General features: G+C 44.7%; 1 protein-coding gene across 1 annotated transcript in view; it reads right to left on the reverse strand.

The window, feature by feature from the left end:
- Window positions 1–1339: 1339 nt before the first annotated feature.
- Window positions 1340–22249, reverse strand: part of LOC129845258 (NACHT, LRR and PYD domains-containing protein 12-like) — a 47939-nt gene continuing 27029 nt past the window's right edge. The window contains exons 5-8 of the mRNA XM_055913131.1: window positions 21483–21656; window positions 14597–14770; window positions 2358–2554; window positions 1340–1872 (exon numbers count right to left, since the gene is read on the reverse strand). Of these exons, the coding sequence (XP_055769106.1) occupies window positions 1340–1872; window positions 2358–2554; window positions 14597–14770; window positions 21483–21656 (1078 nt within the window). The remainder of the gene's footprint in view (window positions 1873–2357; window positions 2555–14596; window positions 14771–21482; window positions 21657–22249) is intronic.

Here is a 22249-nt window from a genome sequence, read left to right on the forward strand (position 1 = left end):
AAGTGAGAGCAGAGAGAGAGAGCAGAGAGAGCAGAGAGAGAGAGCAGAGGGAGACAGAGAGCAGATAGAAAAAGCAGAGAGAGAGAACAGAGGGCAGAGAGAGCAGAGAGAACAGAGAGTGCTGAGAGAGAGAACAGAGAGTGCTGAGAGAGAGAACAGAGAGAACAGAGAGTGCTGAGAGAGCAATAGAGAGCATAGAGAGCGAGAGAGAGCAGGCTGAGAAAGCAAAGAGAGTGAGAGAGCGTAGAGTGAGAGAGAAGAGAGAGAGCAGAGAGAAAGCAGAGAAAAGAGAGAACAGCAGAGCAGACAGAGAGCAGGCTGAGAGAGAAGAGAGAGCAGAGAGCAAGAGAGAGCAGGGAGGGAGAGAGCAGAGAGTGAGAGCAGAGAGAGCAATAGAGAGCAGAGAGAGAGCGGACAGCAGAGAACAGAGAAAAGAGAGAACAGCAGAGCGAGCAAAGAGCAGAGAGAGAGCAGATAGCAGGCTGAGAGAGCAGAGAGAGAGCAGAGGGAGAGAAGAGAGTAGAGAGAGCAGAGAGAAAAAACAATATGTTGCTATAGTGACCCTGCATCACAACACTCTGTTGCTATAGTGACCCTGCATCACAACACTCTGTTGTACAATTTGTTTAATTCAATTCCACATATTTAATTGTTTGTATTTCATTTCATATTAGTTTCATGTTTCAACCAGTCGCAGGTTAACGTCAACCTGACAGAGGAAACGTAACATCAATAACCAAACTGTTTTCACAATTAACAGGCTTTTCTTGTTTCAAGTATGTTTTATTATGAAAAGTACAATATATCCTTGAATACTTGTACAACTATGGAGCGTATGTCCATATATAATTATACAATTTGTTATTCAACATAAAAGACAACAAACTATCACATTGGTATTTTAACGGTGTTATTGTCACAATTATAGGAAGACATGTGTGTGTGTGTGTGTGTTTCTACAGTGTGTGTGTGTGTTTGTCCAGTGTGTGTGTGTTTGTCCAGTGTGTGTGTGTCAAGTGTGTGTGTGTGTCCAGTGTGTGTATCTGTCCAGTGTGTGTGTGTGTGTGTCCAGTGTGTGTGTATCTGTCCAGTGTGTCTGTGTGTGTGTCCAGTGTGAGTGTGTGTCCAGTGTGAGTGTGTGTGTGTGTCCAGTGTGAGTGTGTGTGTGTGTGTCCATTGTGTGTGTGTGTGTGTCCAGTGAGTGTGTGTGTGTGTCCAGTGAGTGTGTGTGTGTGTCCAGTCTGTGTGTGTGGGTGTCCAGTGTGAGTGTTTGTGTGTGTCCAGTGAGTGTGTGTGTGTGTGTGTCCAGTGCATGTGTGTCTGTCCAGTGTGTGTCAGGTTATTTTTTCAGAGACACTGAGGCACCATCATACCAAACCCCAAACCCTGGATAGAGGGGCTCAGTGAATGTGGAGGTGAATGTGATCAGGTGGGTCAGTGTGTCAGAGGAGGCTCTATAGAAGGACAGAGTGCCGGCTGGCCAGTCCAGATACACTCCTACTCTGTGGGAGCTGGAGGGGCGGACGTCTATGGTAGTGGGTTTATTATTGTGCCAGGCAGCGTAACTGTTGTCAGAGCAGAACAGACTCCAGGACTTGTTATTCCATCCAAGACAACAGTCATCTCCCCATCCTCTCCTGCTGATTCCTTTATATGTCACTCCTATATCAGCCATTATCCCACTCCACTCTACCTCCCAGTAACAGCGCCCAGTCAGGCCCTCTCTACACAGCACCTGTCCACAGCCCTGAAATCTCTCTGGGTGATCAGGATACGGCTGCTCCTCTGTCCTACATGTCACCTTTCTGTTCTCCTCAGACAGAGAGAGTAGTCTGTTTACTGTGTTTAGGTCCAGTGTGAGATCACAGACATCTGATGGATGAAACCAGACACAATATTAGAAATCATCATCATTCACATTAGAATGTTAACTCACTTTTCACTAATTCATTTAATGTAGATGTTTCTAGGTATCAAAAGGAGAAGTTAAGGTAACTTGAGACTTGTTGAATGATCATATGTTATACTGTATGGTAATATAAAACACACTTATTCCCATTAATTACACACACACACACACACACACACACACACACACACACACACACACACACACACACACACACACACACACACACACACACACACACACACACACACACATACAGGACACACACATACAGGACACACATATACTGGACACACACACACACTGGACACACACACTGGACACTCATACACACACACACACACACACAAACACACACACACAAACAGTCAGCATATAACTTTGTCCAACTGTTGGTAAGAATGTTAGTCTTAACAAGCCTGATAAGTCAAACATGTCTGATATGAACATGGACATAAACCCTCTACATACTTGAGTTTCTCCAGTCTGCAGTGTGGATCCTCCAGTCCAGCAGAGAGCAGTCTGACTCCTGAGTCTCCTGGGTGATTGTAGCTCAGGTCCAGCTCTCTCAGGTGTGAGGGGTTTGACCTCAGAGCTGAGACCAGAGAAGCACAGCCTTCCTCTGTGACTAGACAGCCTGACAGCCTGCAAAGAGTCAAATCACATTAAATCACACTGCTATTCTTTGGTGGTGAAAATAGTGGCAGTATATTTTTATCCATATTCATGTCTCACCCTGATCGGTTTCACCTGTCTTGTGATTGTCTCCACCCCCTCCAGGTGTCGCTTATTTCCCTGGTGTATATATCCCTGTTTCCCTGGTGTATATATCCCTGTGTTTCCCTGGTGTATATATCCCTGTGTTTCCCTGGTGTATATATCCCTGTGTTTCCCTGGTGTATATATCCCTGTGTTTCCCCGGTGTATATATCCCTGGTGTATATATCCCTGTGTTTCCCTGGTGTATTTATCCCTGTGTTTCCCTGGTGTATATGTCCCTGTGTTTCCCTGGTGTATATATCCCTGTGTTTCCCTGGTGTATATATCCCTGTGTTTCCCTGGTGTATATATCCCTGTGTTTCCCTGGTGTATATATCCCTGTGTTTCCCTGGTGTATATATCCCTGTTTCCCTGGTGTATATATCCCTGTGTTTCCCTGGTGTATATATCCCCGTGTTTCCCTGGTGTATATATCCCTGTGTTTCCCTGGTGTATATATCGCTGTGTTTCCCTGGTGTATATATCCCTGTGTTTCCCTGGTGTATATATCCCTGTGTTTCCCTGGTGTATATATCCCTGTGTTTCCCTGGTGTATATATCCCTATGTTTCCCTGGTGTATATATCCCTGTGTTTCCCTGGTGTATATATCTCCCTGTGTTTCCCTGGTGTATATATCCCTGTGTTTCCCTGGTGTATATATCCCCGTGTTTTCCTGGTGTATATATCCCTGTGTTTCCCTGGTGTATATATCCCTGTGTTTCCCTGGTGTATATATCCCTGTGTTTCCCTGGTGTATATATCCCTGTGTTTCCCTGGTGTATATATCCCTGTGTTTCCCTGGTGTATATATCCCCGTGTTTCCCTGGTGTATATATCCCTGTGTTTCCCTGGTGTATATATCCCTGTGTTTCCCTGGTGTATATATCCCTGTGTTTCCCTGGTGTATATATCCCCGTGTTTCCCTGGTGTATATATCCCTGTGTTTCCCTGGTGTATATATCCCTGGTGTACATATCCCTGTGTTTCCCTGGTGTATATATCCCTGTGTTTACCAGTTTGTATATATCCCTGGTGTATATATCCCTGTTTCCCTGGTGTATATATCCCTGTGTTTCCCTGGTGTATATATCCCCGTGTTTCCCTGGTGTATATATCCCTGTGTTTCCCTGGTGTATATATCCCTGTGTTTCCCTGGTGTATATATCCCTGTGTTTCCCTGGTGTATATATCCTTGTGTTTCCCTGGTGTATATATCCCTGTGTTTCCCTGGTGTATATATCCTTGTGTTTCCCTGGTGTATATATCCCTGTGTTTCCTCGGTGTATTCCTCCCCCGTGTTTCCCTGGTGTATATATCCCTGTGTTTCCCTGGTGTATATATTCCTGGGTATCCCTGGTGTATATATATTCCTGTGTTTCCCTGGTGTATATATCCCTGTGTTTCCCTGGTGTATATATCCCTGTGTTTCCTCGGTGTATTCCTCCCCCGTATTTCCCTAGTGTATATATCCCTGTGTTTCCCTGGTGTATATATCCCTGTGTTTCCCTGGTGTATATATCCCTGTGTTTCCCTGGTGTATATTTCCCTGTGTTTCCCTGGTGTATATATATTCCTGTGTTTCCCTAGTGTATATATCCCTGTGTTTCCCTGGTGTATATTTCCCTGTGTTTCCCTGGTGTATATATATTCCTGTGTTTCCCTGGTGTATATATCCCTGTGTTTCCCTGGTGTATATATCCCTGTGTTTCCCTGGTGTATATATTCTCCTGTGTTTCCCTGGTGTATATATCCCTGTGTTTCCCTGGTGTATATATCCCTGTGTTTCCCTGGTGTATATATCCCTGTGTTTCCCTGGTGTATATATTCTCCTGTGTTTCCCTGGTGTATATATCCCTGTGTTTCCCTGGTGTATATATCCCTGTGTTTCCCTGGTGTATATATATTCCTGTGTTTCCCTGGTGTATATATCCTCCTGTGTTTCCCTGGTGTATATATCCCTGTGTTTCCCTGGTGTATATATCCCTGTGTTTCCCTGGTGTATATATCCCAGTGTTCCCCTGGTGTATATATCCCTGTGTTTCCCTGGTGTATATATCCCTGTGTTTCCCTGGTGTATATATCCCTGTGATTCCTGTCTCTCTGTACCAGTTCGTCTTGTATGTTTATCAAGTCAACCAGCGTTTTTCCCTACTCCTGCTTCTATTCTTTTTTGATAGTCCTCCCGGTTTTTGTCCCTTGCCTGTTTTCTGGACTCTGTACCCGCCTGCCTGACCATTCTGCCTGTCCTGACCTCTAGCCTGCCAGACCATTCTGCCTGTCCTGACCTCGAGCCTGCCTGACCATTCTGCCTGTCCTGACCTCTAGCCTGCCTGACCATCCTGCCTGTCCTGACCTCGAGTCTGCCTGACCATTCTGCCTGTCCTGACCTCTAGCCTGCCTGACCATTCTGCCTGTCCTGACCTCTAGCCTGCCTTACCATTCTGCCTGTCCTGACCTCTAGCCTGCCTGACCATTCTGCCTGTCCTGACCTCTAGCCTGCCTGACCATTCTGCCTGTCCTGACCTCTAGCCTGCCTGACCATTCTGCCTGTCCTGACCTCTAGTCTGCCTGACCATTCTGCCTGTCCTGACCTCTAGCCTGCCTGACCATTCTGCCTGTCCTGACCTCTAGCCTGCCTGACCATTCTGCCTGTCCTGACCTCGAGTCTGCCTGCCACACTGTACCTCCTGGACTCTGATCTGGTTATGACCTTTGGCCTGTCCACGACCATTCTCTTGCCTTCCCCTTTTAGTATATTAATAAATATCAAAGACTCTAACCATCTGCCTCCCGTTCCATCTGGGTCTCGCCTTGTACCTTAAACCACACTGCTATTCTTTGAGGGTATCACCTTTTATTTGAGGGTAGTTTAATACATGTCTGTTTCACCGTTTAGAAAAATAAAACATGCTCACCTCTCACCTTTAACCTCAAATAAAAGGTGACATTCTGTACTGTCACCTCATATGAAACATTATATCTCATATCCAAAATGCTGGAGCATAACACCAAATGTAAAACTGTAAGCTTCATTGTCCAAACACATGTGGTGTGGACTATGTGTGTCTGGTAAACACATGTGGTGTGGACTATGTGTGTCTGGTAAACACATGTGGTGTGGACTATGTGTGTCTGGTAAACACATGTGGTGTGGACTATGTGTGTCTGGTAAACACATGTGGTGTGGACTATGTGTGTCTGGTAAACACATGTGTTGTGGACTATGTGTGTCTGGTAAACACATGTGGTGTGGACTATGTGTGTCTGGTAAACACATGTGGTGTGGACTATGTGTGTCTGGTAAACACATGTGGTGTGGACTATGTGTGTCTGGTAAACACATGTGGTGTGGACTATGTGTGTCTGGTAAACACATGTGGTGTGGACTATGTGTGTCTGGTAAACACATGTGTTGTGGACTATGTGTGTCTGGTAAACACATGTGGTGTGGACTATGTGTGTCTGGTAAACACATGTGGTGTGGACTATGTGTGTCTGGTAAACACATGTGGTGTGGACTATGTGTGTCTGGTAAACACATGTGTTGTGGACTATGTGTGTCTGGTAAACACATGTGGTGTGGACTATGTGTGTCTGGTAAACACATGTGTTGTGGACTATGTGTGTCTGGTAAACACATGTGGATCTGGTGAACAGTTAGTCATTGAGTGAACAGGTTTTTATTTTTTATATTATTTTATTACATTTTTACTAACGACATGCCACTTTGAGTAAGGCCAGTGTGACGATGTATGTGGATGACTCATCACTAAAAACGTCAGCTACTACAGCGACTGAAATGACTGCAACACTCAACAAAGAGCTGCAGTTAGTTTCAGAGTGGGTGGCAAGGAATAAGTTAGTCCTAAATATTTATAAAACTAAAAACATTGTATTTGGGACAAATCACTCACTAAAACCTCAAATAAATCTTGTAATAGATCATGTGGAAATTGAGCAAGTTGAGGTGACTAAACTGCTTGAAGTTACCCTGGATTGTAACCTGTCATAATCAAAACATATTGATACAACAGTAGCTAAGATGGGGAGAAGTCTGTCATAATAAAGCACTGCTCTACCTTCTTAACAACACTATCAACAAGGCAAGTCCTACAGGCCCTAGTTTCTACCTTCTTAACAACACTATCAACAACGCAGGTCCTACAGGCCCTAGTTTCTAGCTTCTAAACAGCACTATCAACAAGGCAGGTCCTACAGGCCCTAGTTTCTACCTTCTTAACAACACTATCAACAAGGCAGGTCCTACAGGCCCTAGTTTCTACCTTCTTAACAACACTATCAACAAGGCAGGTCCTACAAGCCCTAGTTTCTACCTTCTTAACAACACTATCAACAAGGCAGGTCCTACAGGCCCTAGTTTCTACCATTTTAACAACACTATCGACAAGGCAGGTCCTACAGGCCCTAGTTTCTACCTTCTTAACAACACTATCAACAAGGCAGGTCCTACAGGCCCTAGTTTCTAACTTCTTAACAACACCATCAACAAGGCAGGTCCTACAGGCCCTAGTTTCTACCATTTTAACAACACTATCAACAAGGCAGGTCCTACAGGCCCTAGTTTCTACCTTCTTAACAACACTATCAACAAGGCAGGTCCTACAGGCCCTAGTTTCTACCTTCTTAACAACACTATCAACAAGGCAGGTCCTACAGGCCCTAGTTTCTACCTTCTTAACAACACTATCAACAAGGCAGGTCCTACAGGCCCTAGTTTCTACCTTCTTAACAACACTATCAACAAGGCAGGTCCTACAGGCCCTAGTTTCTACCTTCTTAACAACACCATCAACAAGGCAGGTCCTACAGGCCCTAGTTTCTACCATTTTAACAACACTATCAACAAGGCAGGTCCTACAGGCCCTAGTTTTATCGCATCTTGACTACTGTTCAGTCGTGTGGTCAGGTGCCACAAAAAAGGATTTAGGAAAGTTGCAATTGGCTCAGAACAGGGCAGCACGGATGGCCCTTGGATGTACACAGAGAGCTAACATTAATAATATGCATCTCAATCTCTCCTGGCTCAAAGTGGAGGAGAGATTGACTTCATCACTGAATGTACCGAGCTGTCTTTTTAAACAACTAGCTCACAGCTCAGACACCCATGTATACCCCACAAGACATGCCACAAGAGGTCTCTTCACAGTCCGCAAGTCCAGAACAGACTATGGGAGGCGGACAGTACTACATAGAGCCATGACTACATGGAACTCTATTCCACATCAAGTAACTGATGCAAGCAGTAAAATTTGATTTAAAAAAATGATTAAATAAACACCTTACGGAACAGCGGGGCCTGTAAAGAGATACACACATTGGCACACACACACACACACACACACACTCACTATAAACATGGATTTAGTACTGTAGATATGTGGTAGGGGCCTGAGGGAACACAGTGTGTTGTGAAATCTGTGAATGTATTGTAATTAGAGGTCGACCGATTATGATTTTTCAATGCCGATATCGATACCGATTATTGGAGGACAAAAAAAGCCGATACCGATTAATCGGCCGATTTATTTAATAAAAAAAATAAAAAAAATAAAAATATATATAATACACACACACACATTTTTGTAATAATGACAATTGCAACAATACTGAATGAACAATGAACACTTTTATTTTAACTTAATATAATACATAAATACACACACAGCTCTGAAGTGACAATGATACTGAAGAGTCTGCTTAGGAGACAAATACTCTCAACTGTTTGAATAAAAATAGAGTTTAAGTTATCTGTGATGAATGTTGAAAACAAAAACTTTAATTTCTATATGCAGGAAATCCTATTTTAATAATGGGCATGGTAGGAATTGACAAACCAAAGTGCGAGTCATAATTCCCATGACACCTTCTAGCAAAATCTGAAAAGCGGTTCCTTCATTTATTCCATTGGATATTTTTAGATTCACTTAAAATAAGGCCTGTGTTTCGTGTAGGCTTACACTACCGTGCCAATTTTATAACTGTGTAGATATCCATAGGACAAGGTAACTCTGATCAATATTGGCTAAATATAAGCGAAGATAAAAAAAAATTGTAGAGTCGATTTATGAAAATATGTTGACAAACGTTACCTTATCCTAGTGAGATTTACACAGGTATCAAAACATCGAGGCGGTTTAAGCCTGCACGAAACACAGACCTTTGTCACAATCGTCTTTACGTGAAAGAGTGGACCAAGGCGCAGCGTGATATGAATACATCTTCTTTTTATTTGACCAAGATGAAGACGAAACACTTTTACAAACTAACAAAACAACAAACAAACGACCGTGAAGCTACAAACGAAAGTGCATACACAAGCTACTAACGTTTAGACATAGACAATTACCCACAACCTGCCTAATGCCTATGGCTGCCTTAAATATGGCTCCCAATCAGAGACAACGATAGACAGCTGTCTCTGATTGAGAACCACTCAGGCAACCATAGACATACCTAAACACCTACACTGAACACAACCCCATAAACTCTACCAAAACCCCCTAGACAATACAAACACCCTCGACTAGACAAAAACACACAAACATCCCCCATGTCACACCCTGACCTAACTAAAATAATAAAGAAAACAAAAATAACTAAGGCCAGGGCGTGACAGTACCCCCCCCCCCCCCAAAGGTGCGGACTCCGGCCGCAAACCTGACACAGAAGGGGAGGGTCCGGGTGGGCCTTCTTATGGCGGCGGCTCGGGTGCGGGACGTGACCCCCACTTCACCATAGTCACTACCCGCTTTGGTGGCGCCTCTGGAGCGGCGACCCTTTCAGCGAGTCCTGGACTGAATACCATCCCAGAGGGCGCCACTGGACTGAGGGGCAGCTCCGGACTGAGGGGCAGCTCCGGACTGGCAGACGGCTCTGGCAGATCCTGGTTGGCGGGCGGCTCTGGCAGATCCTGGCTGGCGGGCGGCTCTGGCTGCTCCTGGCTGGCGGGCGGCTCTGGCTGCTCCTGGCTGGCGGGCGGCTCTGGCTGCTCCTGGCTGGCGGGCGGCTCTGGCTGCTCCTGACTGGCGGGCGGCTCTGGCTGCTCCTGACTGGCGGGCGGCTCTGGCTGCTCCTGACTGGCGGGCGGCTCTGGCTGCTCCTGACTGGCGGGCGGCTCTGGCTGCTCCTGACTGGCGGGCGGCTCTGGCTGCTCCTGACTGGCGGGCGGCTCTGGCTGCTCCTGACTGGCGGGCGGCTCTGGCTGCTCCTGACTGGCGGGCGGCTCTGGCTGCTCCTGACTGGCGGGCGGCTCTGGCTGCTCCTGACAGGCGGGCGGCTCTGGCTGCTCCTGACTGGCGGGCGGCTCTGGCTGCTCCTGACTGGCGGGCGGCTCTGGCTGCTCCTGGCTGGCGGGCGGCTCTGGCTGCTCCTGACTGGCGGACGGCTCTGGCTGCTCCTGACTGGCGGGCGGCTCTGCCTGCTCCTGACTGACGGGCGGCTCTGGCTGCTCCTGACTGGCGGGCGGCTCTGGCTGCTCCTGACTGGCGGGCGGCTCTGGCTGCTCCTGACTGGCGAACGGCTCTAGCGGCTCCTGACTGACGGACGGCTCTGAAGGCTCAGGACAGACGGGCGGCTCAGACGGTGCTGGGCAGACGGGCAGCGCAGGCGGCGCTTGGCAGACGGACAGCTCAGACGGCGTTGGGCAGATGGGCAGTGCAGGCGACGCTGGGCAGACGGACAGCGCAGACGGCACTGGGCAGACGGCAGACTCTGGCCGGCTGAGGCGCACTGTAGGCCTGGTGCGTGGTGCCGGAACTGGAGGTACCGGGCTAAGGACACGCACCTCAAGGCTAGTGCGGGGAGCAGCAACAGGACGCACAGGACTCTGGAGACGCACAGGAGGCTTGGTGCGTTGTGCCGGAACTGGTGGTACCGGGCTGGAGACACGCACCATAGGGCGAGTGCGTGGAGGAGGAACAGGGCTCTGGAGACACACTGGAAGCCTGGTGCGTGGTGTTGGCACTGGTGGTACTGGGCTGGGGCGGGGAGGTGGCGCCGGATATACCGGACCGTGCAGGCGTACTGGCTCCCTTGAGCACTGAGCCTGCCCAACCTTACCTGGTTGAATGCTCCCCGTAGCCCGACCAGTGCGGGGAGGTGGAATAACCCGCACTGGGCTGTGTTGGCGATCCGGGGACACCATGCGTAAGGCTGGTGCCATGTATGCCGGCCCGAGGAGACGCACTGGAGACCAGACGTGTTGAGCCGGCTTCATGGCACCTGGCTCAATTCCCAATCTAGCTCGGCCGATACGAGGAGCTGGAATGTACCGCACCGGGCTATGCACCCGTACAGGAGACACCGTGCGCTCTACCGCATAACACGGTGTCTGCCCGTACTCTTGCTTCCCACGGGGAGTTGGCGCAGGTCTCCTACCTGACTTCGCCACACTCCCTTGTAGCCCCCCCCCCCCCCCCCCAAGACATTTTTGGGTGTGACTCTCAGGCTTCCAGCCTCGCTTCTGTGCTGCCTCCTCATATCGCCTCCTCTCGGCTTTAGCTGCCTCCAGCTCTTCACGAGGGAGGCGATATTCTCCCGTTTGTGCCCAAGGTCCCTTACCGTCCAGTATTTCCTCCCAAGTCCATGAATCCTGTGTATGTTGCTCCTGCTGCTGCTTAACACGCTGCTTGATCCTGGTATGGTGGGTAATTCTGTCACGATCGTCTTTATGTGAAAGAGTGGACCAAGGCGCAGCGTGATACGAATACATCTTCTTTTTATTTGACGAAGATGAACACGAAACGAAACACTTTTACAAACTAACAAAACAACAAACAAACAAACGAACGTGAAGCTACAAACGAAAGTGCATACACGAGCTACTAACGTTTAGACATAGACAATTACCCACAACCTGCCTAATGCCTATGGCTGCCTTAAATATGGCTCCCAATCAGAGACAACGATAGACAGCTGTCTCTGATTGAGAACCACTCAGGCAACCATAGACATACCTAAACACCTACACTGAACACAACCCCATCAACTCTACCAAACCCCCCTAGACAATACAAACACCCTCGACTAGACAAACACACACAAACATCCCCCATGTCACACCCTGACCTAACTAAAATAATAAAGAAAACAAAAATAACTAAGGCCAGGGCGTGACAACCTTATTTGAAGTAGATCAGACATTCTCTATGGAAGACATGAACGGTAAAATAACGAAGGAACCCCTTTCAAATTCAGCCGCAAGTTATTACAGGAATTATAACGCGTCGACTATTTCTCTCTAAACCATATACCTTTGACTAATCCGAAAAATATCACCTCAAACAAAACGTTTATTCCGTTCCGTATTTTATCTAACGGGTGGCATCCATGAGTCTAAATATTCCTGTTACATTGCACAACCTTCAATGTTGTCATAATTACGTAAAGTTCTGGCAAATTAGTTCGCAAAGAGCCAGGCGGCCCAAACTGTTGCATATACCCTGACTCTGCGTGCAATGAACGCAAGAGAAATGACACAATTTCACCTGGTTAACTTCTTATGGCTGCAGGGCGGTGCCGGTACACTTATGACAACAGCCACTTCAAGTGCAGGGCGCGAAATTCAAAATATATATTTTTTAAATATTTAACTTTCACACATTAACAAGTCCAATACAGCTAATGAAAGATACACATCTTGTGAATCCAGCCAACATGTCCGATCTTTTAAATGTTTTACAGGGAAAACACCACGTATATATTTATGTTAGCTCACCTCCAAATAGAAAAAAGCACAGACATTTTTCACAGCACAGGTAGCATGCATAAAACCAACCAAACTAACCTAGAACCAACCAAACTAACCAAGAAACAACTTCATCAGATGACAGTCTTATAACATGTTATACAATAAATCTATGTTTTGTTCGAAAAATGTGCATATTTCAGGTATAAATCAGTTTTACATTGCAGCTACCGTCACAAAAAGCACCGAAGCAGCCAGAGTAATTACAGACACCAACGTGAAATACCTAAATACTCATCATAAAACATTTCTGAAAAATACATGGTGTATAGCAAATGAAAGACAAAGATCTTGTGAATACAGCCAATTTTTCCGATTTTTTTAATGTTTTACAGCGAAAACACAATATAGCGTTATATTAGCTTACTACAATAGCCAAACACACAACAGCATTGATCCAAGGCAAACGGTAGCGATAGCTAATAAACCAGCAAAAGATATTAATTATTTCACTAACCTTCATAAACTTCATCAGATGACAGTCCTCTAACATCATATTACACAATACATATATGTTTTGTTCGAAAATGTGCAGAGCTGAAATCAGTGGTTATACATTGTGCTAACGTAGCATATTTTTCCCAGATTGTCCGGGTGTGTTTATGGCACTCACCTATTCTGACCAAATAACTATTCATAACCTTTACTAAAAAATACATGTTGTATAGGAAATGATAGATACACTAGTTCTTAATGCAATCGCCGTGTTAGAATTCTAAAAATAACTTCATTACGACATAAGGCTTACGTTATGGCGAGAGAGTGCCCAAAACCTGGGCGCAAAACTAATAGTACACAAGTTCGACAGATATATGAAATAGCATCATAAAATGGGTCCTACTTTTGATGATCTTCCATCAGAATGTTGTACAAGGGGTCCTTTGTCGTGAACAATCGTTGTTTGGTTTTAGAACGTCCTCTTCTCCAGTCAATTAGCACGGAAAGCTAGCAAAGTAGCGCGAAGCTCTCCTTCCTGAACAAAGGCACACAACGCAACACGCCTAACGTCCCGAATAAATTTCAATAATCTAATAAAACTATATTGAAAAAACATACTTTATGATGATATTGTCACATTTATCAAATAAAATCAAAGCCGGAGATATTAGTGGTCTATAACGACAGCTTTCCAGAAGGCAATCCCAGGCTCCTTCTCGCGCTTTCCAGGAAACAGGAAATGGGTGACACGTCATGCCAAGAGCTTTTATTCCACCTCAGACCAAGATAAACACTCCATTTCTTCTCTCACTGCCTATTGACATATAGTGGAAGGTGTATGACGTGCATGTATACTAATACATATCAAGCCCATTTATAGGCAGGCCCTAGAACAGAGCATCGTTTTCAGATTCTCCACTTCCTGATCAGGAAGTTTGCTGCAAAATGAGTTCTGTTTTACTCACAGATATAATTCAAACGGTTTTAGAAACTAGAGTGTTTTCTATCCAATAGTAATAATAATATGCATATTGTACGAGCAAGAATTGAGTACGAGGCTGTTTGAAATGGGCACCTTTTATCCATCTACTCAATACTGCCCCTGCAGCCATAAAAGGTTAACATTGCCTGCTAACCTGGATTTCTTTTAGCTAAATATGCAGGTTTAAAAAGATATACTTGTGTATTGATTTTAATAAAGGCATTGATGTTTATGGTTAAGTACTCATTGGAGCAATGACAGTCATTGATTGATTGTTTTTTATCAGATAAGTTTAATGCTAGCTAGCAACTTACCTTAGCTTACTGCATTCGCGGCACAGGCAGGCTCCTCGTGGAGTGCAATGTAATCAATGCAAGATTGGATCCCCCGAGCTGACAAGGTTAAAAATCTGCCGTTCTGCCCCTAAACGAGGCAGAACGTTCATAGGCGTCATTGAAAATGTGTTCTTAACTGACTAAATACTAAAATTAAATAAAGTAAAAAAATAAATAAAAAAAGGCAAATTGGCGCCCAAAAATACCGATTTCCGATTGTTATGAAAACTTGAAATCGGCCATTCCGATTAATCGGTCGACCTCTAATTGTAATGTTGTAAAATTGTATAAACTGGCTTAATTTTGCTGGACCCCAGAAAGAGTAGCTGCTGCTTTAGCAGGAACTAATGGGGATCCATAATAAATACAATACAAATACTTGTTGACCAACTACAGGAATACTGACCTCAGAGTCTCCAGTTTACAGTGGCGATTCCCCAGTCCAGCAGAGAGCAGCTTCACTCCTGAATCTTTCAGGTCATTGTTACTCAGATCCAGCTCTCTCAGGTGTGAGGGGTTTGAACTGAGAACTGAGGCCAACACTTTACAGGATGTGTCTGTGAGTTTACAGCCAGTGAGTCTGCCAAAACAGAAGAAATGACAGATAGGTTGTATTAAAATGTTACGCTTAGCTTTCCCTGCTTACACTGTAACCTGTGCACAAATAATGTGTTGGGTTTGACCTCAGAGCTGAGACCAGAGAAGCACAGCCTTCCTCTGTGACTAGACAGCGTGACAGCCTGCAAAGAGTCAAATCATATTAAATCACACTGCTATTCTTTGGTGGTGAAAATAGTGGCAGTATATTTTTTCTAAATTTTCAGATACATCAGTGTCCTGAAACCTGCCATATCTATTCAGAAATTAATGTATCATTATTAGAAATGACAAATTATCAAAGTGTTGCTTGTAGAGAGAAAAATGTATAGTACAAATATTTGAGTAGACTGACCAGACCAGTTTAAAAAGCAGTATCAGTCAAAAGACAGACAGTGAGGTGTCAGATTTAGATTGTATTGAGTATACAGTCCACACCATATCTATTTTGACAGTGAAGCTAACATTTTAAATGTGACTCTATACTCCAACATTTTAGATTTCAGATCAAATGTTTCATATGAGGTAACAGTATATAATGTCACCTTTTATTTGAGGGTATTTTAATACATATCTGTTTCACAATTTAGAAAAATAAAAGCACTTTATGTATCTAGTCCCCCTATTTGAAGAAGTCATAAGTATTCTGACCAATTAACTTATAGTGTATTAAAGTAGTCAAAAGTATAGTATTTGGTCCAATATTCCTTGAACGCAGTGACTACATCAAGCTTGTGACTCAAACTTGTTTTGGTTGTGTTTTGGGTTATGTTTTGACCAATATTTGACCAAGTTACATCAAATCAAATCAAATTTTATTTGTCACATACACATGGTTAGCAGATGTTAATGCGAGTGTAGCGAAATGCTTGTGCTTCTAGTTCCGACAATGCAGTAATAACCAACAAGTAATCTAACCTAACAATTCCACAACTACTACCTTTTACACACAAGTGTAAAGGGATAAAGAATATGTACATAAAGATATATGAATGAGTGATGGTACAGAACGGCATAGGCAAGATGCAGTAGATGGTATAGAGTACAGTATATACATATGAGATGAGTAATGTAGGGTATGTAAACATAAAGTGGCATAGTTTAAAGTGGCTAGTGATACATGTATTACATAAAGATGGCAAGATGCAGTAGATGATATAGAGTACAGTATATACATATGAGATGAGTAATGTAGGGTATGTAAACATTATATTAAGTGGCATTGTTTAAAGTGGCTAGTGGTACATTTTTACATAATTTCCATCAATTCCCATTAAAGTGGCTGGAGTTGAGTCAGTATGTTGGCAGCGGCCGCTAAATGTTAGTGGTGGCTGTTTAACAGTCTGATGGCCTTGTGATAGAAGCTGTTTTTCAGTCTCTCGGTCCCTGCTTTGATGCACCTGTACTGACCTCGCCTTCTGGATGATAGCGGGGTGAACAGGCAGTGGCTTGGGTGGTTGTTGTCCTTGATGATCTTTATGGCCTTCCTGTGACATCGGGTGGTGTAGGTGTCCTGGAGGGCAGGTAGTTTGCCCCCGGTGATGCGTGGTGCAGACCTCACTACCCTCTGGAGAGCCTTACGGTTGTGGGCGGAGCAGTTGCCGTACCAGGCGGTGATACAGCCCGACAGGATGCTCTCGATTGTGCATCTGTAGAAGTTTGTGAGTGCTTTTGGTGACAAGCCGAATTTCTTCAGCCTCCTGAGGTTGAAGAGGCGCTGCTGCGCCTTCTTCACAACGCTGTCTGTGTGGGTGGACCAATTCAGTTTGTCCGTGATGTGTACACCGAGGAACTTAAAACTTTCCACCTTCTCCACTACTGTCCCATCGATGTGGATAGGGGGGTGCTCCCTCTGCTGTTTCCTGAAGTCCACAATCATCTCCTTTGTTTTGTTGACGTTGAGTGAGAGGTTGTTTTCCTGATACCACACTCCTAGGGCCCTCACCTCCTCCCTGTAGGCCGTCTCGTCGTTGTTGGTAATCAAGCCTACCACTGTAGTGTCATCCGCAAACTTGATGATTGAGTTGGAGGCGTGCATGGCCACGCAGTCGTGAGTGAACAGGGAGTACAGGAGAGGGCTCAGAACGCACCCTTGTGGGGCCCCAGTGTTGAGGATCAGCGGGGTGGAGATGTTGTTACCTACCCTCACCACCTGGGGGCGGCCCGTCAGGAAGTCCAGGACCCAGTTGCACAGGGCGGGGTCGAGACCCAGGATCTCGAGCTTGATGACGAGTTTGGAGGGTACTATGGTGTTAAATGCTGAGCTGTAGTCGATGAACAGCATTCTCACATAGGTATTCCTCTTGTCCAGATGGGTTAGGGCAGTGTGCAGTGTGGTTGCGATTGCGTCGTCTGTGGACCTATTGGGTCGGTAAGCAAATTGGAGTGGGTCTAGGGTGTCCGGTAGGGTGGAGGTGATATGGTCCTTGACTAGTCTCTCAAAGCACTTCATGATGACGGAGGTGAGTGCTACGGGGCGGTAGTCGTTTAGCTCAGTTACCTTAGCTTTCTTGGGAACAGGAACAATGGTGGCCCTCTTGAAGCATGTGGGAACAGCAGACTGGGATAAGGATTATTACTTTCATTTGGTTTTAGTATCATTTTTGTTTTACATTTGCTCTTCTGAAATTGTTGATTGTTGGTTGAATATGTCCGTAAACACACCAGCCAGCTGGTCTGCGCATGCTTTGAGGACCCGGCTGGGAATGCCGTCTGGGCCTGCAGCCTTGCGAGGGTTAACACGTTTAAATGTTTTACTCACCTCGGCTGCAGTGAAGGAGAGCCCGCAGGTTTTGGTAGCGGGCCGTGTCAGTGTATTGTCCTCAAAGCGAGCAAAAAAGTTATTTAGCCTGTCTGGGAGCAAGACATCCTGGTCCGCGACGGGGCTGGTTTTCTTTTTGTAATCCGTGATTGACTGTAGACCCTGCCACATACCTCTTGTGTCTGAGCTGTTGAATTGCGACTCTATTTTGTCTCTGTACTGGGACTTAGCTTGTTTGATTGCCTTGCGGAGAGAATAGCTACACTGTTTGTATTCGGTCATGTTTCCGGTCACCTTGCCCTGGTTAAAAGCAGTGGTTCGCGCTTTCAGTTTCACGCGAATGCTGCCGTCAATCCACGGTTTCTGGTTTGGGAATGTTTTAATCGTTGCTGTGGGTACGACATCGTCAATGCACTTTCTAATATACTCGCTCACCGAATCAGCATATTCGTCAATGTTGTTGTTGGACGCAATGCGGAACATATTCAAATCTGCGCGATCGAAGCAGTCTTGAAGCGTGGAATCAGATTGGTCGGACCAGCGTTGAACAGACCTGAGAGAGGGAGCTTGTTGTTTTAGTTTCTGTTTGTAGGCTGGAAGCAACAAAATGGAGTCGTGGTCAGCTTTTCCGAAAGGAGGGCGGGGGAGGGCCTTATATGCGTCGCTGAAGTTAGTATAACAATGATCCAAGGTTTTACCAGCCCTGGTAGCACAATCGATATGCTGATAGAATTTAGGGAGTTTTGTTTTCAGATTAGCCTTGTTAAAATCCCCAGCTACGATGAATGCAGCCTCAGGGTGTGCGGTTTCCAGTTTACAAAGAGTCGTTCAGGGCCATCGATGTGTCTGCTTGGGGGGGAATATATACGGCTGTGATTATAATCGAAGAGAATTCCCTTGGTAGATAATGCGCTCGACATTTGATTGTGAGGAATTCTAGATCAGGTGAACAGAATGACTTGAGTTCCTGTATGTTGTTATGATCACACCACGTCTCGTTAATCATAAGGCATACACCCCCGCCCCTCTTCTTACCAGAAAGATGTATGTTTCTGTCGGCGCGATGCGTGAAGAAACCAGCTGGCTGCACCGACTCCGTTAGCATCTCTTGAGTTAGCCATGTTTCCGTGAAGCAGAGAACGTTACAATCTCTGATGTCTCTCTGGAATGTTGCCCTTGCTCGGATTTCATCAACCTTATTGTCAAGAGACTGGACATTGGCGAGTAGTATGCTAGGGAGTGGAGCGCGATGTGCCCGTCTCCGAAGCCTGACCAGGAGACCGCTACGTTTGCCCCTTTTACGGCGTCGCATAGGGTCGCCGGCTGGTATCAGATCCATTGTATTGGGTGGAAGGCAAAACACTGGATCCGTTTCGGGAAAGTCATATTCCTGTTTGGAACGATGGTGAGTTGACGTTGCTCTTATATTCAGTAGTTCCTCCCGACTGTATGTAATGAAACCTAAGATTACCTGGGGTACCAATGTAAGGAATAACACATAAAAAAACATAATACTGCATATTTTCCAAGGAACGCGATGCGAGGCGGCCATCTCGGTCGGCGCCGGAAGTAGATGCCATGATGCTTGAAGCCTGATGATGATGCCATGATGCTTGAAGCCTGATGATGCCATGATTGAGAAAGATCATGAATAATAATGAGTGAGAGAATTAGAGGCTACAACAACACATGCTAACCTCTCACCATTACCAATAACAGAGGCTACAACAAAACATGCTAACCTCTCACCATTACCAATAACAGAGGCTACAACAAAACATGCTAACCTCTCACCATTACCAATAACAGAGACTACAACAAAACATGCTAACCTCTCACCATTAACAATAACAGAGGTTACAACAAAACATGCTAACCTCTCACCATTACCAATAACAGAGGCTACAACAAAACATGCTAACCTCTCACCATTACCAATAACAGAGGCTACAACAAAACATGCTAACCTCTCACCATTACCAATAACAGAGACTACAACAAAACATGCTAACCTCTCACCATTACCAATAACAGAGACTACAACTAAACATGCTAACCTCTCACCATTAACAATAACAGAGGTTACAACAAAACATGCTAACCTCTCACCATTACCAATAACAGAGGCTACAACAAAACATGCTAACCTCTCACCATTACCAATAACAGAGGCTACAACAAAACATGCTAACCTCTCACCATTACCAATAACAGAGACTACAACAAAACACACTAACCTCTCACTATTACCAATAACAGAGGCTACAACAAAACATGCTAACCTCTCACCATTACCAATAACAGAGGCTACAACAAAACATGCTAACCTCTCACCATTACCAATAACAGAGACTACAACAAAACATGCTAACCTCTCACCATTAACAATAACAGAGGTTACAACAAAACATGCTAACCTCTCACCATTACCAATAACAGAGGCTACAACAAAACATGCTAACCTCTCACCATTACCAATAACAGAGGCTACAACACAACATGCTAACATCTCACCATTACCAATAACAGCGGCTACAACAAAACATGCTAACCTCTCACCATTACCAACAACAGAGGCTACAACAAAACATGCTAACCTCTCACCATTACCAATAACAGAGGCTACAACAAGACATGCTAACCTCTCACCATTACCAATAACAGAGGCTACAACAAAACATGCTAACCTCTCACCATTACCAATAACAGAGACCACAACAAAACATGCTAACCTCTCACCATTACCAATAACAGAGGCTACAACAAAACATGCTAACCTCTCACCATTACCAATAACAGAGACTACAACAAAACATACTAACCTCTCACCATTACCAATAACATAGACTACAACAAAACATACTAACCTCTCACCATTACCAATAACAGAGACTACAACAAAACATACTAACCTCTCACCATTACCAATAACAGAGGCTACAACAAAACATGCTAACCTCTCACCATTACCAATAACAGAGGCTACAACAAAACATGCTAACCTCTCACCATTACCAATAACAGAGGCTACAACAACACATGCTAACCTCTCACCATTACCAATAACAGAGGCTACAACAAAACATGCTAACATCTCACCATTACCAATAACAGAGACTACAACAAAACACACTAACCTCTCACTATTACCAATAACAGAGGCTACAACAAAACATGCTAACCTCTCACCATTACCAATAACAGAGGCTACAACAAAACATGCTAACCTCTCACCATTACCAATAACAGAGACTACAACAAAACATGCTAACCTCTCACCATTAACAATAACAGAGGTTACAACAAAACATGCTAACCTCTCACCATTACCAATAACAGAGGCTACAACAAAACATGCTAACCTCTCACCATTACCAATAACAGAGGCTACAACACAACATGCTAACATCTCACCATTACCAATAACAGCGGCTACAACAAAACATGCTAACCTCTCACCATTACCAACAACAGAGGCTACAACAAAACATGCTAACCTCTCACCATTACCAATAACAGAGGCTACAACAAGACATGCTAACCTCTCACCATTACCAATAACAGAGGCTACAACAAAACATGCTAACCTCTCACCATTACCAATAACAGAGACCACAACAAAACATGCTAACCTCTCACCATTACCAATAACAGAGGCTACAACAAAACATGCTAACCTCTCACCATTACCAATAACAGAGGCTACAACAAAACATACTAACCTCTCACCATTAACCTCAAATAGAAGGTGACATTCTGTACTGTAACCTAATATGAAACATTCAACCTCAAATCCAAAATGCTGGAGCATAGCACCAAATGTAAAACTGTAAGCTTCACTGTCCAAACACTTATGGTGTGGACTATGTGTGGGTAAACACATGTGGATCTGGTGAAAAGTGATCACTTGTTGACCAACTACAGGAATACTGACCTCAGAGTCTCCAGTTTACAGTGGGGATTCCCCAGTCCAGCAGAGAGCAGCTTCACTCCTGAATCCTTCAGGTCATTGTTACTCAGGTCCAGCTCTCTCAGGTGTGAGGGGTTTGACTCCAGAGCTGAGGCCAGAGAAGCACAGCCTTCCTCTGTGACTAGACAGCCTGACAGCCTGACAAAGAGATCATCATGACTTCACAAACACACTGTTAATTTAACACCAGACGTGTAGATGGACAACGGCAGATGCATTTGGTTTATTCTCTCAAACATATAGATTCATCTTCCGCCCTGTCATACCTTAGTATTCTTTGTTTTCTTTATTATTTTGGTTAGGTCAGGGTGTGACATGGGTGATTATATGTTTTTTGTCCTGTCTAGGGTTTTTGTTTGTTCATGGTTGCCTAGATTGGTTCTCAATTAGAGGCAGCTGTTTATCGTTGTCTCTGATTGGGAACCATATTTAGGCAGCCATATTCCTTGAGTATTTCGTGGGTGATTATCTATGTCTATATTTAGTTGCTTGTGTCAGCACTATGATTATATAGCTTCACGTTGGTTTTGTTGTTTTTGTAAAGTTCATTCCGTGTTCTTTCTTTATTAAAAGAAGATGCATTCAAATCACGCTGCGCTTTGGTCTCATCGCTATAACGACCGTGTGTGTGTGTGTGTGTGTGTGTGTGTCCAGTGTGTGTGTGTTTGTTTGTCCAACGTGTGTGTGTGTGTGTCTATTGTGTGTGTCCAGTCAGTGTTTGAGAGGACACA

The sequence above is a fragment of the Salvelinus fontinalis genome, unplaced genomic scaffold (genome assembly GCF_029448725.1).
Source record: "Salvelinus fontinalis isolate EN_2023a unplaced genomic scaffold, ASM2944872v1 scaffold_0258, whole genome shotgun sequence".
Taxonomy (NCBI): Eukaryota; Metazoa; Chordata; class Actinopteri; order Salmoniformes; family Salmonidae; genus Salvelinus; species Salvelinus fontinalis.